Source organism: Eubalaena glacialis, chromosome 11 (assembly GCF_028564815.1).
Source record: "Eubalaena glacialis isolate mEubGla1 chromosome 11, mEubGla1.1.hap2.+ XY, whole genome shotgun sequence".
NCBI classification, from domain to species: Eukaryota; Metazoa; Chordata; class Mammalia; order Artiodactyla; family Balaenidae; genus Eubalaena; species Eubalaena glacialis.
The window spans coordinates 112,829,658-112,851,028 of NC_083726.1; the positions used below are offsets into that span (position 1 = coordinate 112,829,658).

The following is a 21,371-nucleotide window of genomic DNA, read 5'->3' on the forward strand; positions in this document are numbered from 1 at the left end:
GATACCAAAACCAGACAAGGACATCACAGAAAGGATTATGGCCAGTATCCCTGAAGAAGATAAGATGCAAAAATCCTCAACAAGATATTAGCAAACCAAATCCAACAATACATTAAAAGGACCATAAACCATGATCAAGTGGGGTTTATTCCAGGGATGCAAGGATGGTTCAACATATGCAATCAACTAACATGGTACACCACATTAACAAACTGAAGGCTAAAAATCACATGATCATTTCAATAGATGCAGAAAAAGCATTTGACAAAATTCAACACCCATTTATGATTAAAAAAAAAAAAACTCTCAACCAAGTGGGTATAGAGGGAACATACCTCAACATAATAAAGGCTATATATGACAAGGCCACAGCTAACATCATACTCAATGGTGAAAAGCTGAAAGCTTTTCCTCTAAGATCAGGAACAAGACAAGGATGCCCACCATCACACTTTTATTCAATATAGTTTTGGAAGTCCTAGTCACAGCAATTAGGAAAGAAGGAGAAATTAAAGGCATCCAAATTGGAAAGGAAGAAGTAAAAATGTCACTGTTTGCAGATGACATGATACTATATGCAGAAAATCCTAAATACTCCATCAAAATACTATTAGAACTAATAAATGAATTCAGTAAAGTCACAGGATACAAAATTAATATACAGAAATCTATGGTGTTTCTGCACACTAATTAGTGAACTATCAGAAAGAGAAATTAAGAAAATAGTCCCATTTACAACTGCATCAACAAGAATAAAATACCTAGGAATAAATTTAACCAAGGAGGTGAAACCTGTACACTGAACACTATGACACTGATGAAAAAAAACTGAAGACACAAATAATGGAAAGATATTCTGTGTTCATGGACTGGAAGAACTAATATTGTTAAAATGTCCATACTACCCAAAGCAATCTAGATTTGATGCAATCCCTATCAAAATTCCAGTGGCAATATTTCACAGAACTAGAATAAATGATTCTAAAATTTGTACAGAATCTCAAAAGATTCCGAATAGCCAAAGCAATCTTAAGAAAGAACAAAGCTGGAGGAATCATGCTCCCTGATTTCAAACTATACTATAAAGCTACAGTAATCAAAACAGTATGGTACTGTCACAAAAACAGACACATAGATAAATGGAATAGATGGCCCAAAAATAAACCCTCATATATATGGACAATTAATTTACAACAAAGGAGCAAAGAACATACAATGGAGGAAGGACAGTCTCTTCAGCAAATGGTGTTGGGAAAACCAAGTGGCTACATGCAAAAGAAGAGACTACACTACTATCTTATACCCGACACAAAAGTTAACCCAAAATGGATTAAAGACTTGAATGTAAGGTCTGAAACCATAAAGGTCCTGGAAGAAAACATAGGCAGTAACTTCATTGGCATTAGTATTTGCGATGTTTTTGTAGATCTGACTCTAAAGACAAGGGAGCAAAAATAAACAAGTAGGACTACATTAAGCTAAAAAGCTTCTGCATAGCAAAGGAAACCATCATCAAAATGAGAGAGCAACCTACTGAATGACAGAAGATAACTGCAAATCATATATCTAAGGGATTAATATCCAAAATATACAGATGATCCTTGACTATGGGTTTGAACTGCACAGGTCCATGTATCCATGGATTTTTAAAAATACATACTACAGTATTACACGATCCTCAGATGTGGAACTGTGGATACACAGGGCTGACTGCAAAGTTATATGCAGATTTTTGACTGCAAGGAGGGTGGGGGCCCCGAAGCCACACACTGTTCAAGGGTCAACTGTATAAAGAATGCACACCAGTCAACTACAATAAAAACCCAAACAACCCCATTAAAAAATGGGAGAGCATCTGATTAGACATTTTCCAAAGACACACAGATGGCCAATAAGCACATGAAAAGATGTTCAACATGACTATTATGGAAATGCAAATTAAAACTACATGAGCTATCACCTCACACCTGCTGGAATGGCTATCATCACAAAGACAAGAGATAAGAAACACTGGAGAGAAAATGGAACACTTGTGCACTGTTGGACTGTAAATTGGTGTAGCCACTATGGAAAACAGTATGGAGATTCCTCAAAAAATTAAGAATAAAACTACCATATCACCCAGCTATTTCACTTCTGAGTTTTTGTTTTTTGTTTTTGTTTTGGTCGTGCCATGTGGCTTGCAGGATCTCAGTTCCCTGACCAGGGATTGAACCTGGGCCATGGCAGTGAAAGCCCGGAATCCTAACCACTACGCCACCAGGGAACTCCCCCACTTCTGAATATTTATCCAAATAACACAAAAACACTAATTTGAAAAGCTACATACACCCTTATGTTCATTGCAGCATTATTTGCAATAGCCAAGATATGGAAACAACCTGAGTGCCCACTGATAAATGAATGGATAAAGAAGATGTGGTAGGGGCTTCCCTGGTGGCACAGTGGTTGAGAATCCGCCTGCCAATGCAGGGGACATGGGTTCAAGCCCTGGTCTGGGAAGATCCCACATGCCGCGGAGCAACTAGGCCCGTGAGCCACAACTACTGAGCCTGCGTGTCTGGAGCCTGTGCTCCGCAACAAGAGAGGCCGCGATAGTGAGAGGCCCGGCAACAAGAGATGCCGCGACAGTGAGAGGCCCGTGCACCGCGATGAAGAGTGGCCCCCGCTCGCCGCAACTGGAGAAAGCCCTCGCACAGAAACGAAGACCCAACACAGCCATAAATTAATTAATTAATTAATTAAAAAATGGTCCACATCAAAAAAAAAAAAGAAGATGTGGTAGGACTTCCCCAGTGGCGCAGTGGTTAAGAATCCGCCTGCCAATGCAGGGGACACAGGCTCGATTTCTGGTCCAGGAAGATCCCACGTGCCGCGGACCAACTAAGCCCGTGTGCCGCAACTACTGAGCCTAAGCTCTAGAGCCCGCGAACCACAACTACTGAGGCTGCGTGCCACAACTACTGAAGCCTGCGCGCCTAGAGCCCGTGGTCCGCAACAAGAGTAGCCCCTGCTCACCACAACTAGAGAAAGCCAGGGTGCAGCAACAAAGACCCAACGCAGCCAATAAATAAATAAATAAATGGCTTGTTTTCGTAAATAACATTTTATTAGAACTCAGCCATTTATGTATCATTTATGGCTGCTTTCACAGTACAACGGCAGAGTTCACAATTGTGACACAGACCATACAGCCCACAAAACTTAAAATTTAACTAACTAGCCCTTTACAGAAAAAGGTTCTAGTTCATTAGCTCTCCATTCAGGTGTGTCTAAATTGGTTTTAAACCCATCCGTTGAATATTAATTTCAGTTATCTTTTCAGTTCTAGAATTTGCATTTGGTTCTTGTTTATAATTTCCAGTTCTCTGCTGAAATTCTCCATGTCATTTTTATCTGTGCATTCAGTGATTATTTTAAAGGCTACATCTGATAACTCCAGATACCGGATAAATCCTGTGGCTCTTTCCGCTGCCTTTTGTTTTTGCTAATTTTTGTTCGTGTTTCCTTCTCTCATTGTGTACCTGGTTACTCTGACAAGAGACACTGTATTTGCAAAACGGTAGAAATAATTAAAGTCCATAGTCTGCCTTGTTTTTTAACTCCCTTCCAAAAATCAGACACTGTTTTACATCGTCAATATTTGTTTATATTTACCTATACCTGTACCAATTTCTTTTGCTCACTATTCTTTTCTGAATCTCAGACATCTCTTCTGGAATTACTTTCCTTCTTCAATTATCCTTTGAAAGTTTCTTTCTAGCTTGTTTGTCTGAAATGTCTTCACTTCACCTATTCTCTAGAAAATGTTTTGCTGTATAAAACTCTAGATTAATCTTTATTATCTCTCAGCACATCAAATTATTGTTGATATTGACATATTTGTTGATAGTCTAATATTGGTCTTTAATGGATAATGTTTTTTCCTTCGTAGTCTTTGGAGTTTTGCAATATTGCTGTAAGTGTAGATGTGTGGGTTTCTTTTTTTAATTCTGACCGGGATTTTTTTACACTTTCTGGATCTGATATTTTGCTATCTTTCAATAATTCTGTAGTTTATTAACTGTGACCTCTTCGAATATTGCCTCTTTCCCATTCTCTCTGATACTTCCTCTCGAAAGACGACAGACCTTCTCATCACATCCTTCTGTCTTAGTCTTATTTTTAATCTATTTATCACACTGTGCTACACTTCAGTTGCTATCTTACATTTATCTATAAGCAAATGACCATTTCAGCTATATCTAGTCTATAATTTAGTACAGCCACTGAGGTTTTCATTTTTGGATCAACTTTTTCCATATTTTAAGTAAATTTTATTGAAGTCTATTTCAAGTGTACAGGTCACTGAGTCGTGACAGATCTAAGTACCGCCAAAATCAAGACAGAGAAGAAGTCTATCAGCCGAAATGATTCCTTCGTGCCCTTGCCAGTCAATGCCTCCCACTCCTGGCCCCCGGCCCACACTACCTGCTTTATGTGTTCTAGAGTCTCATGTAAATGGAATCACACAGTCTGCACTCTTCCACATCTGCCTTCTTTTGCTCAGATACTCTTCTGGGGACTCCTCTGTGCTGCTGATGAGTTGTATTCCACTGTATGAATATACCATGTTCATTTATCCATTCACCTACTGATCAACACATGGGTTGTTTCCACTCTCTGCCTATTACAAATAAAGTCGTCATAAAACATTTGTGTACAAGTCTTTGTGTGGACATATATCCTTACTTCTCTTGGATAAATTTCTGGGATTGAAACTGTTGGATCGTACAGTTAGTGTATGTTCAACTTTCAAACTGTTTTCCAAAGTAGCTGTTCCACTTTACATTCTCACCAGCAACGTCTTGAGTTCTAGTTGTTCCACATCCTTTATCTTTCTAATTTTAGCCATGCACACGTTGTGTAATGGTATCTTACTGAGGTTTTAATATGCATTTCTGTCACGATCAATTATGCTGAGCACCTTCTCATCTGTTTACTGGCTTTCCCCATATCTCACTTTGTAAAGCGCTGGTCAAATTCAAATCTTTTGCCTATTTTAAAGTGGGCTATTTGTCTAATTACTGAGTTGGAAGAATCTTATATATTTATACAGCTAAGAGCTATATATTGATAATACATACATATGTGTCAGATATATACACATGTATTACATACATGTAACACACGCTTACAATTTTCTCCCAATGTGTGTCTTGTTTATGCTTTGTTCCAAGATGCCTTTATAAAGATTTTTCCCCTGTTTCCTTATAGAATTTTCACAGATTTAGCTTTTAGGTTTGTTCTATGAACACCTGCAAGTTAGTTTTTGTGGACTGTGTGAGGTAAGAATCACATGTCATGCTTTTCTGCATGGATGGTCCATTGTTTCAACACCCTTTATTGAAAAGACCACCGTTTCGACCACGGAATTACCTTGGCATCTGTGTCAAAAGCCAATTGACCAAAAAGACTAAACGAAAACAACTGACCATATAAGTGCGGGTCCCTCAACTTGTGCTTGAAAAAAAAAGTCTTTACTTTGCCTTAATTTTTGAAAGTATTTTCACTGGGTATGTATTTGGAGATTTCTGAGTCATTATTTCTTCAAGATCTATCTTTTTACTTTCATACTCACCCTCACCCTTCTCCCCACTTCTCTTCTGAGACTTCAACTACATGTATATTGCACTGCTTGATACTGTCCTCCACGTCACTGAGACTCTTCACTTTCCCTTCTTAGTGTTTTTTCTTTCCAGTTAATTTTGGAATGTTCAGTTTCCACGTCTTCATGCTCACTGACGTCTTCTTCTACAGTGTCTAACCTACTGTTAATCCCACCCTATGAAATTTTCATTTCAGAATACTGCATTTTTCACCTCTAGAAGATGAAATTTGGTTCTGCTGTCTCCTACTTCTCACCTCATGCTCCTCTGAGGACAGTTTAGCCTCACTATTAAGGTGTAATATGCTCTCTGTATCCAGCAAAGCCTCCACTTGTGCTGGTGGGAATTCTGACTCCCCACCCTGTGTGAGCCCCAGGAACCGAGTGGATGACCGCCCGCCAGTGACCTTTTGCCTCCCGCCCGAAGCCGTGTTTCCTGCCCTCGTGCAGTTTCAGCCACACGTGTGCAGACTAACCAACCGTCCAACAAAGAATCACGGGGATCCCTACACATATGTCTATAGAGTTTTCTCTGTGCAGCTCTCTCTCCAGCACTCTTCCCCACAAATTTTAGTTACTTAAACTCCCCAAATTCCAAGCTTTGTCCCCTCAATCACTGAGACCACTGTCCTCTATTTGGCTTCTTCTGCCAGAGTCTGGGAATTGCTTCAGCCGGAAAACCAGGACGATCGAGGGCTCACCTGTTTTGTTTCACTTCATTTGGGGATCGCAGCCCACGCTGCCTGGAGTCCAATGTCTGAAAACAGTTGCTTCACAGATTTTGTCCTGTTTGTTAGTTGTTTATGGGGGGAGGCTACATTCCAACCCTGTTATTCCCCCACGGTTGCCACAAAAGTCTCCTTCCACCGAGCTTTTAGAAGTTGATTTGGTTCTTTCTTAAATCTCTGGGATCATTTTTATAGTAATCTGTTCCTTAAAGATATTTCACACGTCTTTTATTTCTTTAGAGTAACATAGTTGTTTTTCAAACTGTATCTGGATTCTAAAATCTGACATCTCTGTGGTGTTTCCACTGGCTCTCTCTCACGACACCTTCTGTGCCTTTTTATAGGCCTTTTGTTAGACATTTTCCCCAAGCTACTCTAACTTAAAAATTACCACAATAAAACAAAGCACAAAAGTAAAATGAAGGGAAAAGAAGTAAGTTCTGTCAGGGAGAGGAGGGCTGGGGGTGATGTCTTGTGCGAGTTAATTCCCTGCGGACTCTGGCAGCAAATGTTTCAAGGTTACAACTGCTGAGACTTTTGACTCATCAGCCTCAGCCTTGACTCTAAGCTCACCTGCTTTGTCCTCATGAGGTCACTGGAGAAAATGTGAGTAAACTTCACGTTATTAAGAAATATACCAGCAGCAGCTGCTTGTTTAAATCCAGTTTCTGAAAGAGGCTCATCTATTCCTTGTCCTGTGGTATTAAGAGAAAGAACAGTAACATTCAGATAGATGTATATATATATATGGGATGCAATAAAAATCACACCTAAGAGAATATAAAGAGCATTTGTCTATATTTTATTAAAAGATTTCCTTGGGTACTTTTCCACGTAACTTTTCAGAGAACTGAAAGCAAGCAAAATTAAGCTAGGATCCTGTAAAGGCTCTTCTGTATCTCCCAGAAGAATGTTTGCCTGGCGAGAACTGGGTAATGGGGAGGCTGTCCCAAGCTCTCCCCCCTCACATCGCCCATCACTTCACCACGTGTTTTATTAATGCTGCCCCCAACCTTACGTTTTCAGCTCAGCTGCTGCATTTGGGTAGTCGAATCATCACCTAGAAAAGTTTTCCTTCTTTATCTCCATTGTTTGAATTCAGTAACGTTCAGTATTGCAAGTCATTCTCAATAAAGGCTAACAAGTCTTCTACTGATTTAGAGCAAATAACAGGTCAGCCAATGACTCAACACACAGGAAAATAACCTGTCATGAATGAGAGTCAGCAGAAACAACAAGTAACAGATTTGGAACCACTAATACGTCAGACGTGTGAATCAGCAGAGACTGTAAACTGAGTCACAAAAATAAGCGACAACAAGCGATCAAAAACCAGATAGCTTTCCAAAAGAACCAGACAGACCTTTTAACAATGAAAAATGGAATTGCTGAGGAGGGGAAAAAAAAAAATCCCTCAGTGGATAAAAGGAGATTCATTAAGCTGAGAAGCTTCATGAACCCAAAGGCAGGGCTGAAGCTGTCCCCCGGCACAGACACGAGGAGATGGAGCACATCACAGATGTGTTAGAGACACGGAGAAAGGACGAGGATTCCTAAGTACATCTAGTGGGAACTCCAGAAAGACAAGAGAGAAAATGCAGAACGGAAATGAGGGAAGACATAAAACTACAGATGAAGGAAACACGACGTACACCAAGAAGGATAAATTACTAAAAAAAAAAAAAAAAAAAGTACCTTCCTAGATTTAGTAAGAGAAACTGTAGAATACCAAAATAAAACACAAAGACTTTGAAAGCAGTTACAGAGGAAGACAGATACCCACCGTGGGACACCATTTGGATGAGAGAAGACTTCTGAAGCCAAAAAGCAGCAGATGAATAGCTCCCAAGAGCTAAGAGAACGTGAGTCTAGAACTGACTGGACTAAAAAAGACTGAGGAGAATAAAAACAGAATCGTCTGCAATAGAATCGACTGAAACTATCTTTACCACAAGCTGATTTACACAAGGGGACTTTTCAAAAAAGATGTTTCAGGAATGAAGGTCTGAGACGCAAAAGAAACGGTGAGGAGAGAAACTGGCAAATACAGATGTCAACCTAAACAAACACTAAGAAACAAATTAAATAATAATGCCTACATTGCATGGTTAAAAAAGGACAGGACTGAGATACTAAACGGCAGCACATACTTTGTATTTTTCAGGAGAGATGATATTTCTCTTACGCTTTGTTAGGCACTAATGGTAAAGATATAAAGGCAACCATCAAAAGGATAGAGATGGCTTGTTTCGAGGCCAGTAGGGAAAGTAAGAGTGGGTTGGATAAAGAAAAGAAAAGAAAAAGAAAAGCAGGCACCTAAAAAGTAAAGGTGAGTGAGAAGGAAAGGACTAGATAAGAAGGGAGAAAAGAACCACAAAGGAAAAGTCCAAACACACCAGAAACCAGAGTCAATGTGGACAGACCACTCTCACCAGTTAACAGAAAGACTGTATTTTTTTTTTTTTTAAAAAGAATCAGAATCAGCTGCCTACCATTTACAAGGTAACACTTAGGACATCAGTACACAGCAGGGTTGAACGGAAAGGGATAGGAAAATATATACCAGGCAAATCCCAACCCCAAACAGCCAGAGTTGCCATATCACTCTCAGAAATGCAGACTTTATGACAAAAGTCTTAGTAAGGATTGTGAAGATCACTAGTAACAATCAGTGTTCCCATTCACCAGGAAGATAGAGCAATTTTAAAACTTGCATGTGCCTAATAAATTAGCCTCTAAGCTGTATAAAAGCAGAACACATAAAGCACAAGTTGACAGAACTTCAGGTGTTAAAGGATAAGCTGGCCATCACAGTGGGAAATCCAACATATCTCACTCAAAAATTGACCCTTAGGTCATACAGGCAAATGAGTAAATTTACAAAATTAGTAAAGTATGGAAGATTTGAACAACAAAATCAAGGTTAAGTATCTGATATAGAACTCCACACCCAACAATTAGAAAACAGATTTTTTCTCAAACATACAGTAGTAGGTTTATAAAAACTGACCATGCTAACCAATTTCAAAGACGTATTATCAAATAAACAATATTGTCAGAACACAAAGCAATTACACTGGAAGTCAATCACAAAAGATGAAGAACAAAACCCAAAAGCCCACTCATTTGGAAATTTAAAAAACAGTTCTAAATAACTCGTGGGTCAATGAAGAAATCATAACGGAAATTTAAGATACTTGGTGCTGAATACTTATCAGATTACAACAAATCAAAACTGCAGGTATGTGACCAAAAAAATGGTACTTAGAAACATATAAGGCTTGAGGGTTTTAAAAAAAATAAAAAGGAGGCTATAACTTAAACAACTAAGCATCTAACTTCCAAGGTTAGGAAAGCACAAAACAGACCTACAAAACAGGTGTGAACATGAAAATTTTATTCATGTTTTACCGTCAGCTTTGAATGAAATGAGACAAAGGAGCAGGGCCCACGGACAAGGTGGTACGGGACGTGAGCCTAGAGGATGCTCTGGGTGGGGCCCAGGTCAATGGGAAATAGAGGTGCGTTTAATTATCAGACTGGTTTCCAGAAGAGGGAGGCAAGCACACGGGGTATGAAAATCAGCTTCTGCAAACCCCAGATGTCCCTAACCCCAAAATATAAAACTAAATGCTTGTATAATCCAAGCAGAGAAATAGCATGTCTAGCTGAAAGATATTCTTTAAAAGCCAGACCAGCTGGATCACAGGGAGATTAAAAGATCTGAACCCAAATTAACAGAACAAGGCAGGGGGCAGGGAAGAGTCTATTCAGAATAAAGTAACAACCCCATGTGAGAACAGGAATTCTCTTTTTAAACCATTTCCTTGTTACTACTAAAAATAATATAACTATCTTAGCAGAAAAATACCATTTACACCAGCCAGTAAATTTTTGTTTCCAAATATGAAATCATTTAAAATCCCGGCAGATGTATTTTAAGACAACTAGACTCAGTATAACTCCTTAATCAGCTTTGAAGCTGCCCACGAACAATTTGGAGCACTGTTCTTTACATCTAATTCACTCAAGACACTTACTTCTCTTGGTTACCATCTGCTCTGATCATATTTCTGTGACCATGATGACTTAATTCCGTAATCCCAGTTCACAGCCCAGAGCGGCCCCCGGTCCACCCTACCCCACCGGATCTGATTAACCCATATTTCACGTTAACACTAACAGAGAGAGCTAAAATAAGAGTCAGAGCATACCAACCTTGAAGGATTTTCTCCTTGTTAAGTCTTGTTTCTCCACTAAAACAAGGAGGGAAAAAAGCCTTTATTACCAAATTAGGTTATTTTTGAAATGAGAAAAAAAAAAATCAGCAACAAAAGGTAATGATACTTGTAAAGACAGCATATTGTACATACGTCAGAATCTAACCTGTAAAGATAAAATTTATTCTAAACTACTATCTGCAATCATCTATTCTATGTACCTAATCGATAAGCTAAAAATTTCAAATTGCCCCAAATTAAAATGTATAGATCAACAATCTTAAGTGAACTAAAGGTAGAAAATGCTATTTTAAAAGTAGTATATGTACGTATAAAAAATTTTTGTTAAATAATCTTCTTAAATATGTTGACCAAAACTACTCCCACAGGCATCGGGACCAAAACACGACAGCTGGTCCATCCGTCCATCCGCTGGGCTGAGCGGACAGGCGCGAGGGACCGAGAGCGGAGCGCAGACCTGCAGACCCTGGCCCTGCCTCCTCAGTCCTGGAGCCGCTCAAGCTGCTCCACTTCGCAACACCGAGGAATTACAGAAGCAAACCCAACCCATTCTGAAGCAACCGGGAGAGCGATGGGGGCAAGTGGTGTCGCAAAGCAAATGGACTGAGGCTGGAGGGGAAAGGTGCGGGTGAGGGCACCTGGACCAGACCAGATGACGGAGTGCACCCACAATGAAAGCAGTCGTCAAATACACAGAAAGCTCTCCGGGAGGACCCCGCAGACACTTCTCCGAGCTCTTTTTAATGTGATAAGACTGAACCCAGAGATGCTCGAGACCGGCATCTCCTGGAGGTGGGAGCTGGCGTGTGCTGTGCGGACACTGGACAGAGAACTGGAAACGGTGGGGGGAAACACCCCACAGGCCTCTTCAGATGCAGTTATCGCCTCATCTGGAATCAACTGTCTCCACAGCCCACGTCCACACCCTTCCATGTCGGTGAGAGGTGAAAATCCGTGAGGGGAAACCTCGCTGCCATCTATCGGGCCCAGGAACAAGACTGCTCCTGGTGCTACACTCACCAGCTGGGTTAAGCTCAATGCCTCAGCTTCCTCATCTGTAAAATGGGGATAATAAATGGTCCCAACCTCACAAGATTCTTGGGATGATTGGGTGAACACAGGTAAAGCATCCAGAACACTGCTTAGCTTTAGGAAGCACTCAGTAGTTGTATTTATAAGTCATTTTTGGACAGACTATATAGATATCAAAGACTTAATGCATTTTTAATCTTTTAAAAATTATGAAATAAATAGTAAAAAATATAATGATAAAGCCAGCAGCCACGTTACACCACCCAAGTTAACAGATCACTGCCAGCCTCCAGGACCCCGTCCCTGTCCATCACGATGTCCCTCCTCCCCAGTGGGTGCAGGACCCCGTCCCTGTCCATCACAATGTCCTCCCTCCCCAGTGGATCCCCTGCCAGGACCTTTGCCTGCGCAAGTGCTCACCTTTCCTCTTCGCTTTCCTGCCCATGTGCAGCATAGATTAGTTCGCCTGTTGTTGAACTTTACAATGACTTGCTTCTTACTCTATGTGGTTTTGTGTGTTGCTTCTTTTGTTCAACATTTTGGGAGATACACCAATGCTGCTGAGTGTGGCCGTACTTGATTCTCGTTTTTACTGCGTAAACTCCACTGTAAGCATTTACTACAATGTAGTACGTGGTCCCCTGGGATAGACACTTAGACTGTTTCCAGTTCCGGGCTGCACTGCCTTGAACAGGTTTGTTCAGAGCGCAGCAGGCTCTCTAGGGCAGTGGTTCTCAAAAGCATGGTCCCTGGACTTTCATCACTGGCATTGCCTGGAAACTCACTGGAAATGCAGTGTCTCAGGCCCCACCTGCCCCCAGACACACTGCATCAGGAACTCCGAGGTGGCGGCCCCGCAGTCTGTTTTCATAAAACCGCCAAGTGATGCTGATGCACGCTCATGTTTGAGATCCACTCAAGGACTGGTAAACAAGTCTTTCTGTGAACCAAGTTTTGTTGGAATACAGTCATACCCATACGTCTATTTATTGTTTATGACTGTTTTCACACTCTAATGGTGGAAATGATCAGTTCAGATAGACCATGTGGCCTGCAAAGCCTAAACTATTCACTCTCAGGGGTTTGTTGAGCCCTGCCTAGTGACCTACACCCAGCACTAGAACTGCGGGGCCATGGCGCATCCAGCTTATTCGCTAACGCCAAAGCGGTTACACCAATCGCTACCACTCTGCAGTGTTCCACGTCTTCACCATCATCTGACAGCTTTCAATTTGTGCCCAAATGGCACCTGAACACTTTACCTCACCTTGACTTTAATTGGTATTTCCCTGATTACCATGAAGGCTCATCACTCCTGCTTTGTTTTTTATGTGAAGCACTAGTTTAAAAAGAAAAATATCTCACGTGGGATTGATTCACTCAGATCCAGAAAGGAATGCCATCAGACCTTAGTCAGAATCACAAACTCAGGTCTCTGCCTGGAACCTTGCCCCTCGTTTATAAAAACAGTTGTTTTTCAACCTCACCTAGAGCACAGGTTCTCAAACTTGAGTGTGTCTCAGAATCCCCTAGGGGTCTTATGAAAACAGAGACCGCTGGACCTGGCCAAAGTGTTCTCATTCTTCAAGACCCAACACAGCCAGATGGCTCCTTGAAGTAGCCTTCCCTCTCCGGCACCATTCCCTACCGCCCCATCCCATTTAACCACCCCAGCTCTGTGCTCCCATTTTTCCCGGCACTACTGTAGTTAGTTACCTTCTGTACTACGCTAGTTAACTTTTGTAGTCATGCATCTATCCTGGCCCCAGTTCCTTAAAAGGCACGGCCAGAGGCTGCATCACCCTAACATGCCTGGTACCTGGAGAAAATCCTGGGAAATAACAGAACCTCAGTGTACATGCTCTTTGGATGGAGGGTCATCTGGAAATATCCACCAAAATGACAAGTCTGTTTACCCTTTGATCCAGCAGCCCTATTACTGGAAATGCTTGCATTCATCTAGATTTAAAAGAATATTTGCTACAGTATATTTCTAACAGCAAAAGATGGTAAATAACCTAAATTCCCTTTAGCAGGGAACCTGTTACTTTAACAAATAAACAGTGGGATATCTACCTGATGGAATTCAATGAGGCTGTGTCTGCTGGAGATTGATTTATGTAGAGATGGAAAAATCACCAAGACATATTCAGCAGAAAAAGCAAGGTACAGAATAATATACAAAGATTGCTAGCTTTTTAGAAAGGCAGGACAGGGACTTCCCTGGTGGCGCAGTGGTTAAGAATCCGCCTGCCAATGCAGGGGACACAGGTTCGAGCCCTGGTCCGGGAAGATCCCACATGCCGCGGAGCAACTAAGCCCGTGCGCCACAACTACTGAGCCTGTGCTCTAGAGCCCGCGAGCCACAACTACTGAGCCCTTGTGCCACAACTACTGAAGCCTGCGCGCCTAGAGCCCGTGCTCCGTAACAAGAGAAGCCACCGCGAGGAGAAGCCCGAGCACTGCAACAAAGACCCAACGCAGCCAAAAATAATTTTAAAAAATAGAAAGAAAAAGAAAGGCGGGACACAAGAGTAAATGTTTGCATCTGCACGAGAGATGCCGGGAGGACGCAGAGGCTGTGGTCACCTGCAGGGTGAGAGGACAGAAGACTCAGGAGAACTGTTCTGATTTCTAAACATGTGGACGCAGTGGCTTAAAAAATATACGACAAGTGAGTGAAATTACACAGCACTACTAGCCACTCACTTGCCAGTATTATCATTCTTGAGGTGAGTATTAATAAAAGATGTGTTGTAGCATTCCAAAACCCATTCAGAATCATATGAAATGGATATGAAAGAGATTAAGCTCTGCGGTTCAGATGAACAAAGCATCCAGGGAAGTGATGGGGAAGGCATTGCTTCTCATACAGAAAACAGTTCCCAAACACTGGATCCACTTCCTGTCTGTCTCAGCCTCACAGTCTTGCTGAGACCAAGAATAAAAGGGCTGTGCTTCACTTCTGTATGAGTGACGTCCTCTTTAGACGATGGCTTTGTAGCCAATTCAATTACCAGCAAAATTCAAAGAACGCCTCCCTGACCCCCAATCCCATATTTACTTTTATACGGGAACCTCAGAAGGTTTTGCCCACTTACTGTGCATCACAAGCTGTCTCGCTCATTGTACAAATTTAAAATCAAGGGTGAGAAGAAATTTAATAATTACGCCAGACCAGGTCTTTACAAATCACACAAATGATTTGCCAAGATGATAACTTTTTGTATGCTTACTGAAAAGGTAGCTCAAGATTTTAACTTAATCCCAATAGCTGATTTGATCAAGGATTCAGAATAAAACATTATATCATCAAAATGTCATCCTATTAAAAAACAGAATCCCAGTACTTTGATAATTTGTAACAGTACTGCCCCAGCATCTCACCAATTTCAGCGAAAGGAGAAAAAATAGCTATAATATAATAAAATATTTCCTTTAGCTATAAGCCAGTAGAGACTGCTGCAGACATTAGTGCATTATTAATAATCACTAGTGTTCTACTGGGTATTTTTTGCTTTCAAATCACTTTATAAACATTATAGTGTAAGAATCTAGAAAGAGAATTTTTTTCCAAAAACGTGCACAAATATTTAGCCTTACAGCTTTTATCAGCTTTTTCGAGAGGTCTGTACAAATCCTTGAAGCAACTGTTTAGTTTGTATGGGGAGTGGGAAAGAAAAGTGGGTGGCTAAAATAGGTTTACTATTAAGCTACTTCCCTAACCAAAGCTTGGCTTGTAGCAGTGGCAGGGAAGGTAAGGGGAGTGGAAAGGTCAGAGGAATATATTTTAAAGGAGTCAGGAATAATAGCACTCATTTTCAAAACCTGCAGTGTGATTCAGTTCCAAGACAGACACCCGACTCTGCGAGAACGCAAACACTTAGGCCAAGAAGTCAAGTCTTATGACCGGCCATTTAAAGGCCTACAAATATGCACCATTTATTTTGTGGATTATCATGCTGTTCTTCCCTTAAAAAGACATGTTATTTTGTTAGTTCTGGTTTGTATTCTATAGCGTTTCTCTAGAAATCATATAGAAAGCTTAATTTCCCAATCACATCCTTTTAAATAATTCAAATTCCACGGACCAGTACTCGGTTTGCTGCAGCAGAGACAAATCATGGGAAGTCAGTATATATTTGGGGCAAGTTTTCAAAATAGATATACTTTGGTGTACACAGGAATGGAGTGTACTCACCTGATATTTAATCATGAATATACAGCTTTATCCTAATTCCTCCACACCAATTAATTCATTTGAAAATGAATTAATAATTTGAAAACATAGAAGATTTCAAGCGCTAGTAACATGGAGAGTTTCACTGGATGGTCTGAGGGCAAAAATGTAAAATACTCAATTCATGATATATGTTTGTCTATATGTAGATGAGGCCTAGTTGCATAGGCTCTCCCAGTTAATCAACCCTACTCCCAGAAAACAAATATCACAGTAACATAACAATTACATGCATCTTGATAAAAGTTTACAGATGATCCAATATTCACTTGGCCTGCTTTATTAACACACAGAACAATGACTAGCGTTCAAGAAGACTAAGTGCCGACAGAGGCAGAGTCAGAAAAACCAATCAGTTCTGCTGTCAATACCTACACTGATTCATCATTTTTAAGTAGTTAAAAGTAAAGAAAATTTAGTTTGTAAAATGTTTAAAGAGCTAGCTATAAAAATGGAAGTGAAATGGGATGGTTTTGCAGGCAACCAACTGCAAACTCCTACAAAGAACCTTTCAAGGGAACTAGGGCCTTCGATGTGCCGTGTGGGTGATGGCAGTGCCGACCTGCATATACTGGGGTTTTCAACCATGCTGCTCTAAGGCCACCAGAAGCTACAGCTCAATCAGATTAGTAGACTGGAAGTTTGAAAGGTGGGGTATTCTGTTCCAAAAATGATACAACTGGCACTCTCCCTTTCAAGTATGATGATGAAGATCAACACACAGATGGTAACAGCACAGATTCATAAAGGATTTGGTTGAACTTAAAGAAACTGCATTTAAAAAGTTTTCTTGCATTATCCAAAAATTATCCAACTCTTAAAACACACTGATCATGCTCTCAGTTTCAAAGCATTTGACAGAGTCAGGTAATAGAAAACTCAAGGTAAATTCCCAATATTATGCTCAACGATTCAATCTTGCTGATTCCAGTAACAGTCATTACATTGAACTCTGGTGATTATCAATCAAGTTTGAAATTGTTTCTTTTCCTGAAAGAATCATCAATTTTTAGCTCTGAGAACTCTGAAGGAGAAAACTAACCCTATCAATTATTTCAACACTTCCTTTGCACTTTCCCATGAATAAAACAGAGCAAAGTAAACAATTCTTATCACTCTTCATGGTTATATCACAGGAAATAAAAAGTAGCCTCTGAAATGGCTGATGATATTCAAGCAACCTACAAACACTAGGTTTTAACTCTGTAAAATAGGAGGCAGAAGGGCATAGTATATAGTTAAGAGGATGGGCCGCAGTCCTGCTGCCTTGGTTTAAACGCCACTGCCCCAACTTGTCATGTGACAATAAGCAAGTCACATGCCCTCCGTGTCTGTTTCCTCACCTGCAAATTGAGAAGCCAGTCTTCACCTCACCAGATTGCTGTCAGAATTTAATTACAACAGTGCCTGGCACATACTAATTTATTAAGACTTATTTTTAAATTAATTCCTCATAGGAATTCTATGAGGAATCCATTTAAAAAATGAAGCCCTTTTTAAGAAGCAGGGAGGGGATAAAATCCGCACTCATGTAACTATTGTCTATTAAGAAACTAAATAGGGATCATCTTGTTTTTCAAGGGGTGGTTTTGCCCAGATTTTCTACGACTTCTGAGTGGCAATTATATGCCAGGCACTGGGTCAAGGCATCCAGAAACTTTAGAGGAAAGGGCAATCAAGACCCTAATTCCTGTTCTGCTACTGACTAGCTGTATGACCTTAAGAAGGTCACACGATGGTCATAAAGCCTTCTATAAAATGGAGAGGGGTGGGGTGGAGAGAGAGGAGCTCGATTTCTAGCTCAGTCATTAAAATCCTGTGAATCATAACGGGACAACTTCAGATGGTTGCCAAGATAATCTTCCTATAAGAACAGGACAAAAAAAGATAGGGGCTAAAGGCAGCTTGACAAGGTTAGACCATATTGCTGCTCTCCACAAGCTCCACGATGTCAAAAACGGCATCTTAGTTACCTGTAACCCTTAGTTACCTGCTGACACACAGCACCCACTCAGAATGCTGGTCCCATTAACCATACACACAAATTGGAGGACTCACTGCATTTGTATCAGATCTGTCCTTACAGAAACAAAAGTTATTTAATTCTCAGATATATTTCTCCCCCTCCACTGTGCTATACTCTTCACCTTTCTGACATTTCATTATCACACTAACCCAGTGAAGTGGGTGGGTCCTATCACTACCCCCATTTTATAAATCAGGAAACTGAGGTCGTAGAGATTAAGTCGGTAAAAGGAAGCCCGTGTTACAAGGCTCCTAGCTGCAGCCCAGATTCTAACCTACGTCGATCTTTCTCGAAAAATCTGTGCTCCTGACCTCCCTGAATTTCACCTCCCGTTAACACCGGGCTAAGAAGAGTCGAGAAGGAAACAGGAAGAGACATAAAGACTTGTCAGCATTTAGCTCCCTGTAACGTTATATGATAAACATATTTATTCGGGGCGATGCAGGCGGCTGAGGGCAGGGCGAGGCCCCCTGTCCTCCCCCAGCGACAGAAGGTCTGCGGAGAAGAAGCGAATCTCAGACACAAGCCTGGGGGGCCGAGGGGGCCGAGGGGACCGAGGGGACAGGGATGGAGCCGGCGCAGAGCCTGCAGCGGAAACGTCGGCCCCGGACCAGTCACTCTGCAGACCCTGGGGACCGGCCGGGGGCAAACGCGGGGCCCAGGAGGTGCGGCGACAGGGCTCTCTCTTCCGCTTCAGCTGCCACCCGGCGGCGGGGGCCCTTGACACTCACTCCTCCCGACCTCCCTGTCCCCATCGAACGCGGGACCGCTGCCATCTGACACCTGGCTTCCCGCTCAGCGTCGCTGGGGCAGGAGGGCCGGAAGGGGGTAACTCAAGGGAAACACCTAGAAATCGCCAGGCCGAGCCTCGGAGGAGCAAATGGGACGGGTAGGGCGGGGCGGGTGCAGATCTTCGGTCCCCCCGCCCAGCCCGCAACACTCCACGGAGGGGAAAGGGCAGCCCGCGCCGGCCATACTCACTGCCGGACCACGGTCAGAGCGAAGCGCGTCATCCCGCCGGCGCCGGGACAGAGCGAAGCAAAGGCCGCGCGCGCCGCCCGAACAGTCACCGCACTCCGCACAAGCCGCCCGGCACTGCGCTCGCCGCACCCCGCCGCTTCCGCACCCCGCCACCGGCCGGCTCCGCTGCCATAGGCCGAGGCGGCCGTCACGTCACCCCCGAACGGCCAATCAGGGCGGCCGGGGGCCGGCAGGTCTCGGAGACGGACGCGCGGCGAGGCCCCGCCCAGGGCCGTGGCGCGTGCGCCCCTGCGCGCCGGCCCGTGATTGGTGCGCGGCAGGTGCGGCGGCCCCGCCCCGGGCCGGGAGGCGGGGCGTGCCCGGGGAAACCCGGTCCTGGGGCCTACGAAAGGCTAAGGGGTGGCCGCTCCGATTGGGGTTGGTCTGATTGGAGGCTGGAGTGCAGCCAGCAGTCCTGCTTCGTGGGTGTACAGCGCCCAGACACGTTCGGTCCTATGAGGTTTGCGTTAACCCCCGGCACGTTGGGGGTGTAGGGTCAGCAGGGTCTGCGCGCTTAGACTCGCCCGGCTTGAGCCCCCAACTCCGCCTAGACTGACTCGCTCCGGGAGCAGACTCTGGTCTGGTCCTTTGGAGCCCTCGTGTAGACTAGGCCTCGTGCTTGGCCTGCTGAGCCTGATTTTACCAGAGAATCCTGCGAAGCCACTCGATCGAGAGCCCCCCACCCCCACCCTTGGTATCTAATCAAGCTCCTCTTCCTCCACTCTCGATTTCTAATCACGTTCCTCATCCCACCCGCCCCCCTACCCCCCAATATCTCACCAAGTTCGTCTTGGTCCTTTTTTCCCGTTCTCTCCTTCACCCTGGCCCCTGGCTGTAAATCTACATTGGTCCCTGTTGTGTTCCGAGTTGCATGCAGTCTGTCTCCCCCATCGCAGTAGTCTGGAGTAAAGTCTTCCCCGCCGGTTTTTAAAGAGGATCTGGTGAATAATTTCTCTTTAACAGCCTTCAGGGCCTTGAGACAGTTACTTAACCTCTCTAACCCTCCATTACGTGATAGGTAAGATGGGATAACAGTACTCAGCCATGACACAGGTAGAGTGTAATCATGTAAGCTTTACAATTGTCTTCCATGCATTTTTACTTATATTCTCATATTTAATAATGCATTTGTTTCCTTAAATCCCCAATTGTATAAGAGAAGATGGGACCCTCAGAACAACTCTGAGGTCCACAGGTTATCTTCACTTAAGAGATGAGAAATCTAGCCTTGAGAGAAACTAAGCAGTTTGTCCAGGTTCACAGCTGATTGTGGTGACTCAGGACTAGTTCAGAGATTCTCAAACCTACCTGCACATTGGAATCATCTAGGATTTTCTGAATGCCAGGCTGCACCCCAGAAAAATTAAAAAGGAATCTCTGTGCGAGGGACCCAGGCATCAGTAATTTTTTAACTCTCCAGCCAGTTTTGAGCTAGAAGTTTAAAGCAGTGCTTCTCAGACTTGAACTGTGCACACAGATCACCTGGGGATTTTGTTAAAATGTAGATTCTGATGAAGTAGATCTGGAGTGAGGGCCAAATTCAGCACCTCTAACAAGGTCCCAGGGAAAGAGTCCATCTTCAGGATGAGGAAGGAGGGATCATTCAGAGGGTCCTAACAGGGGGTGGGGATTACCATGGGCATCCACTGCCTGTCCTTAGTAGATACTCCATGTATGTGTTCTGAATGCCTGAATGAACAAATCGATCCAACAGATTCTTCTGGAAATTTGAACTGAAAAATTAAAGGTAGTTATCTGTGAGGCCTAAAGAAGAAAGAAAGCATGGAGATAGAGCCCAAGGGAGTGTGTAGACTGAAGCTATGAAGAAACGGAAACCACCAGCAATACAAGCTTGAAAGCAAAATTACAGAGTAGAAGGTAAGAGCAAGCAAAGATAGTGGGGGAACTGAGTAGACAGAAAGAAGACACAGTGAGCAATGCAGAGACCACCTGGTCCCTACTTCCTCTCTCCAGCTGCCCGAGCACCAGGTACCTTGTAGATTCTGGTTTTTCCAATAAAACCCCTTTGTGTTAAGATGGTCTGAGTGCATTTCTAAATGTAACTGAAAATAGCCTTCCACTTTGTCTCATTTTATTACTGCAATACCTCTGGAGGGAATGAGTTATATCTCCATTTTACAGATGAAGATATTAAGGCACATAGAGATTAACTAATTTCCCATCTCTCAGGATCTCAGAATTGAGTTTGGCCATAGATAATGCTCCAGGTGGTATCAAAACCATAACTATGAGGGTAAGTACTGGATCTTTTCCTTATTTCCCTGGCTCCTGTCAAAATGTTTAGAACAAAGTAGGGGCTCAATTAAAATTTGTGAAATGAATGAATGAGGAATCTCTTTTATCGTCAATTTGTCAAATGAATCAAACATCTAAAAAATTAGCTGATAGGAGAGAATTGTTTTTGGAGAAATTTAGA

At 42.6% G+C, this 21,371-nt stretch overlaps 1 protein-coding gene across 1 annotated transcript in view; it reads right to left on the reverse strand.

The window, feature by feature from the left end:
- The window catches only part of TIGAR (TP53 induced glycolysis regulatory phosphatase), a 28,288-nt gene extending 9,253 nt beyond the window's left edge, over positions 1 to 19,035 (reverse strand). Inside the window, exons 1-3 of the mRNA XM_061205184.1 lie at positions 18,896 to 19,035; positions 10,594 to 10,631; positions 6,949 to 7,070 (exon numbers count right to left, since the gene is read on the reverse strand). Coding sequence (XP_061061167.1) covers positions 6,949 to 7,070; positions 10,594 to 10,631; positions 18,896 to 18,927 — 192 coding nt within the window. The 5' untranslated portion in view covers positions 18,928 to 19,035. The remainder of the gene's footprint in view (positions 1 to 6,948; positions 7,071 to 10,593; positions 10,632 to 18,895) is intronic.
- Positions 19,036 to 21,371: the final 2,336 nt, after the last annotated feature.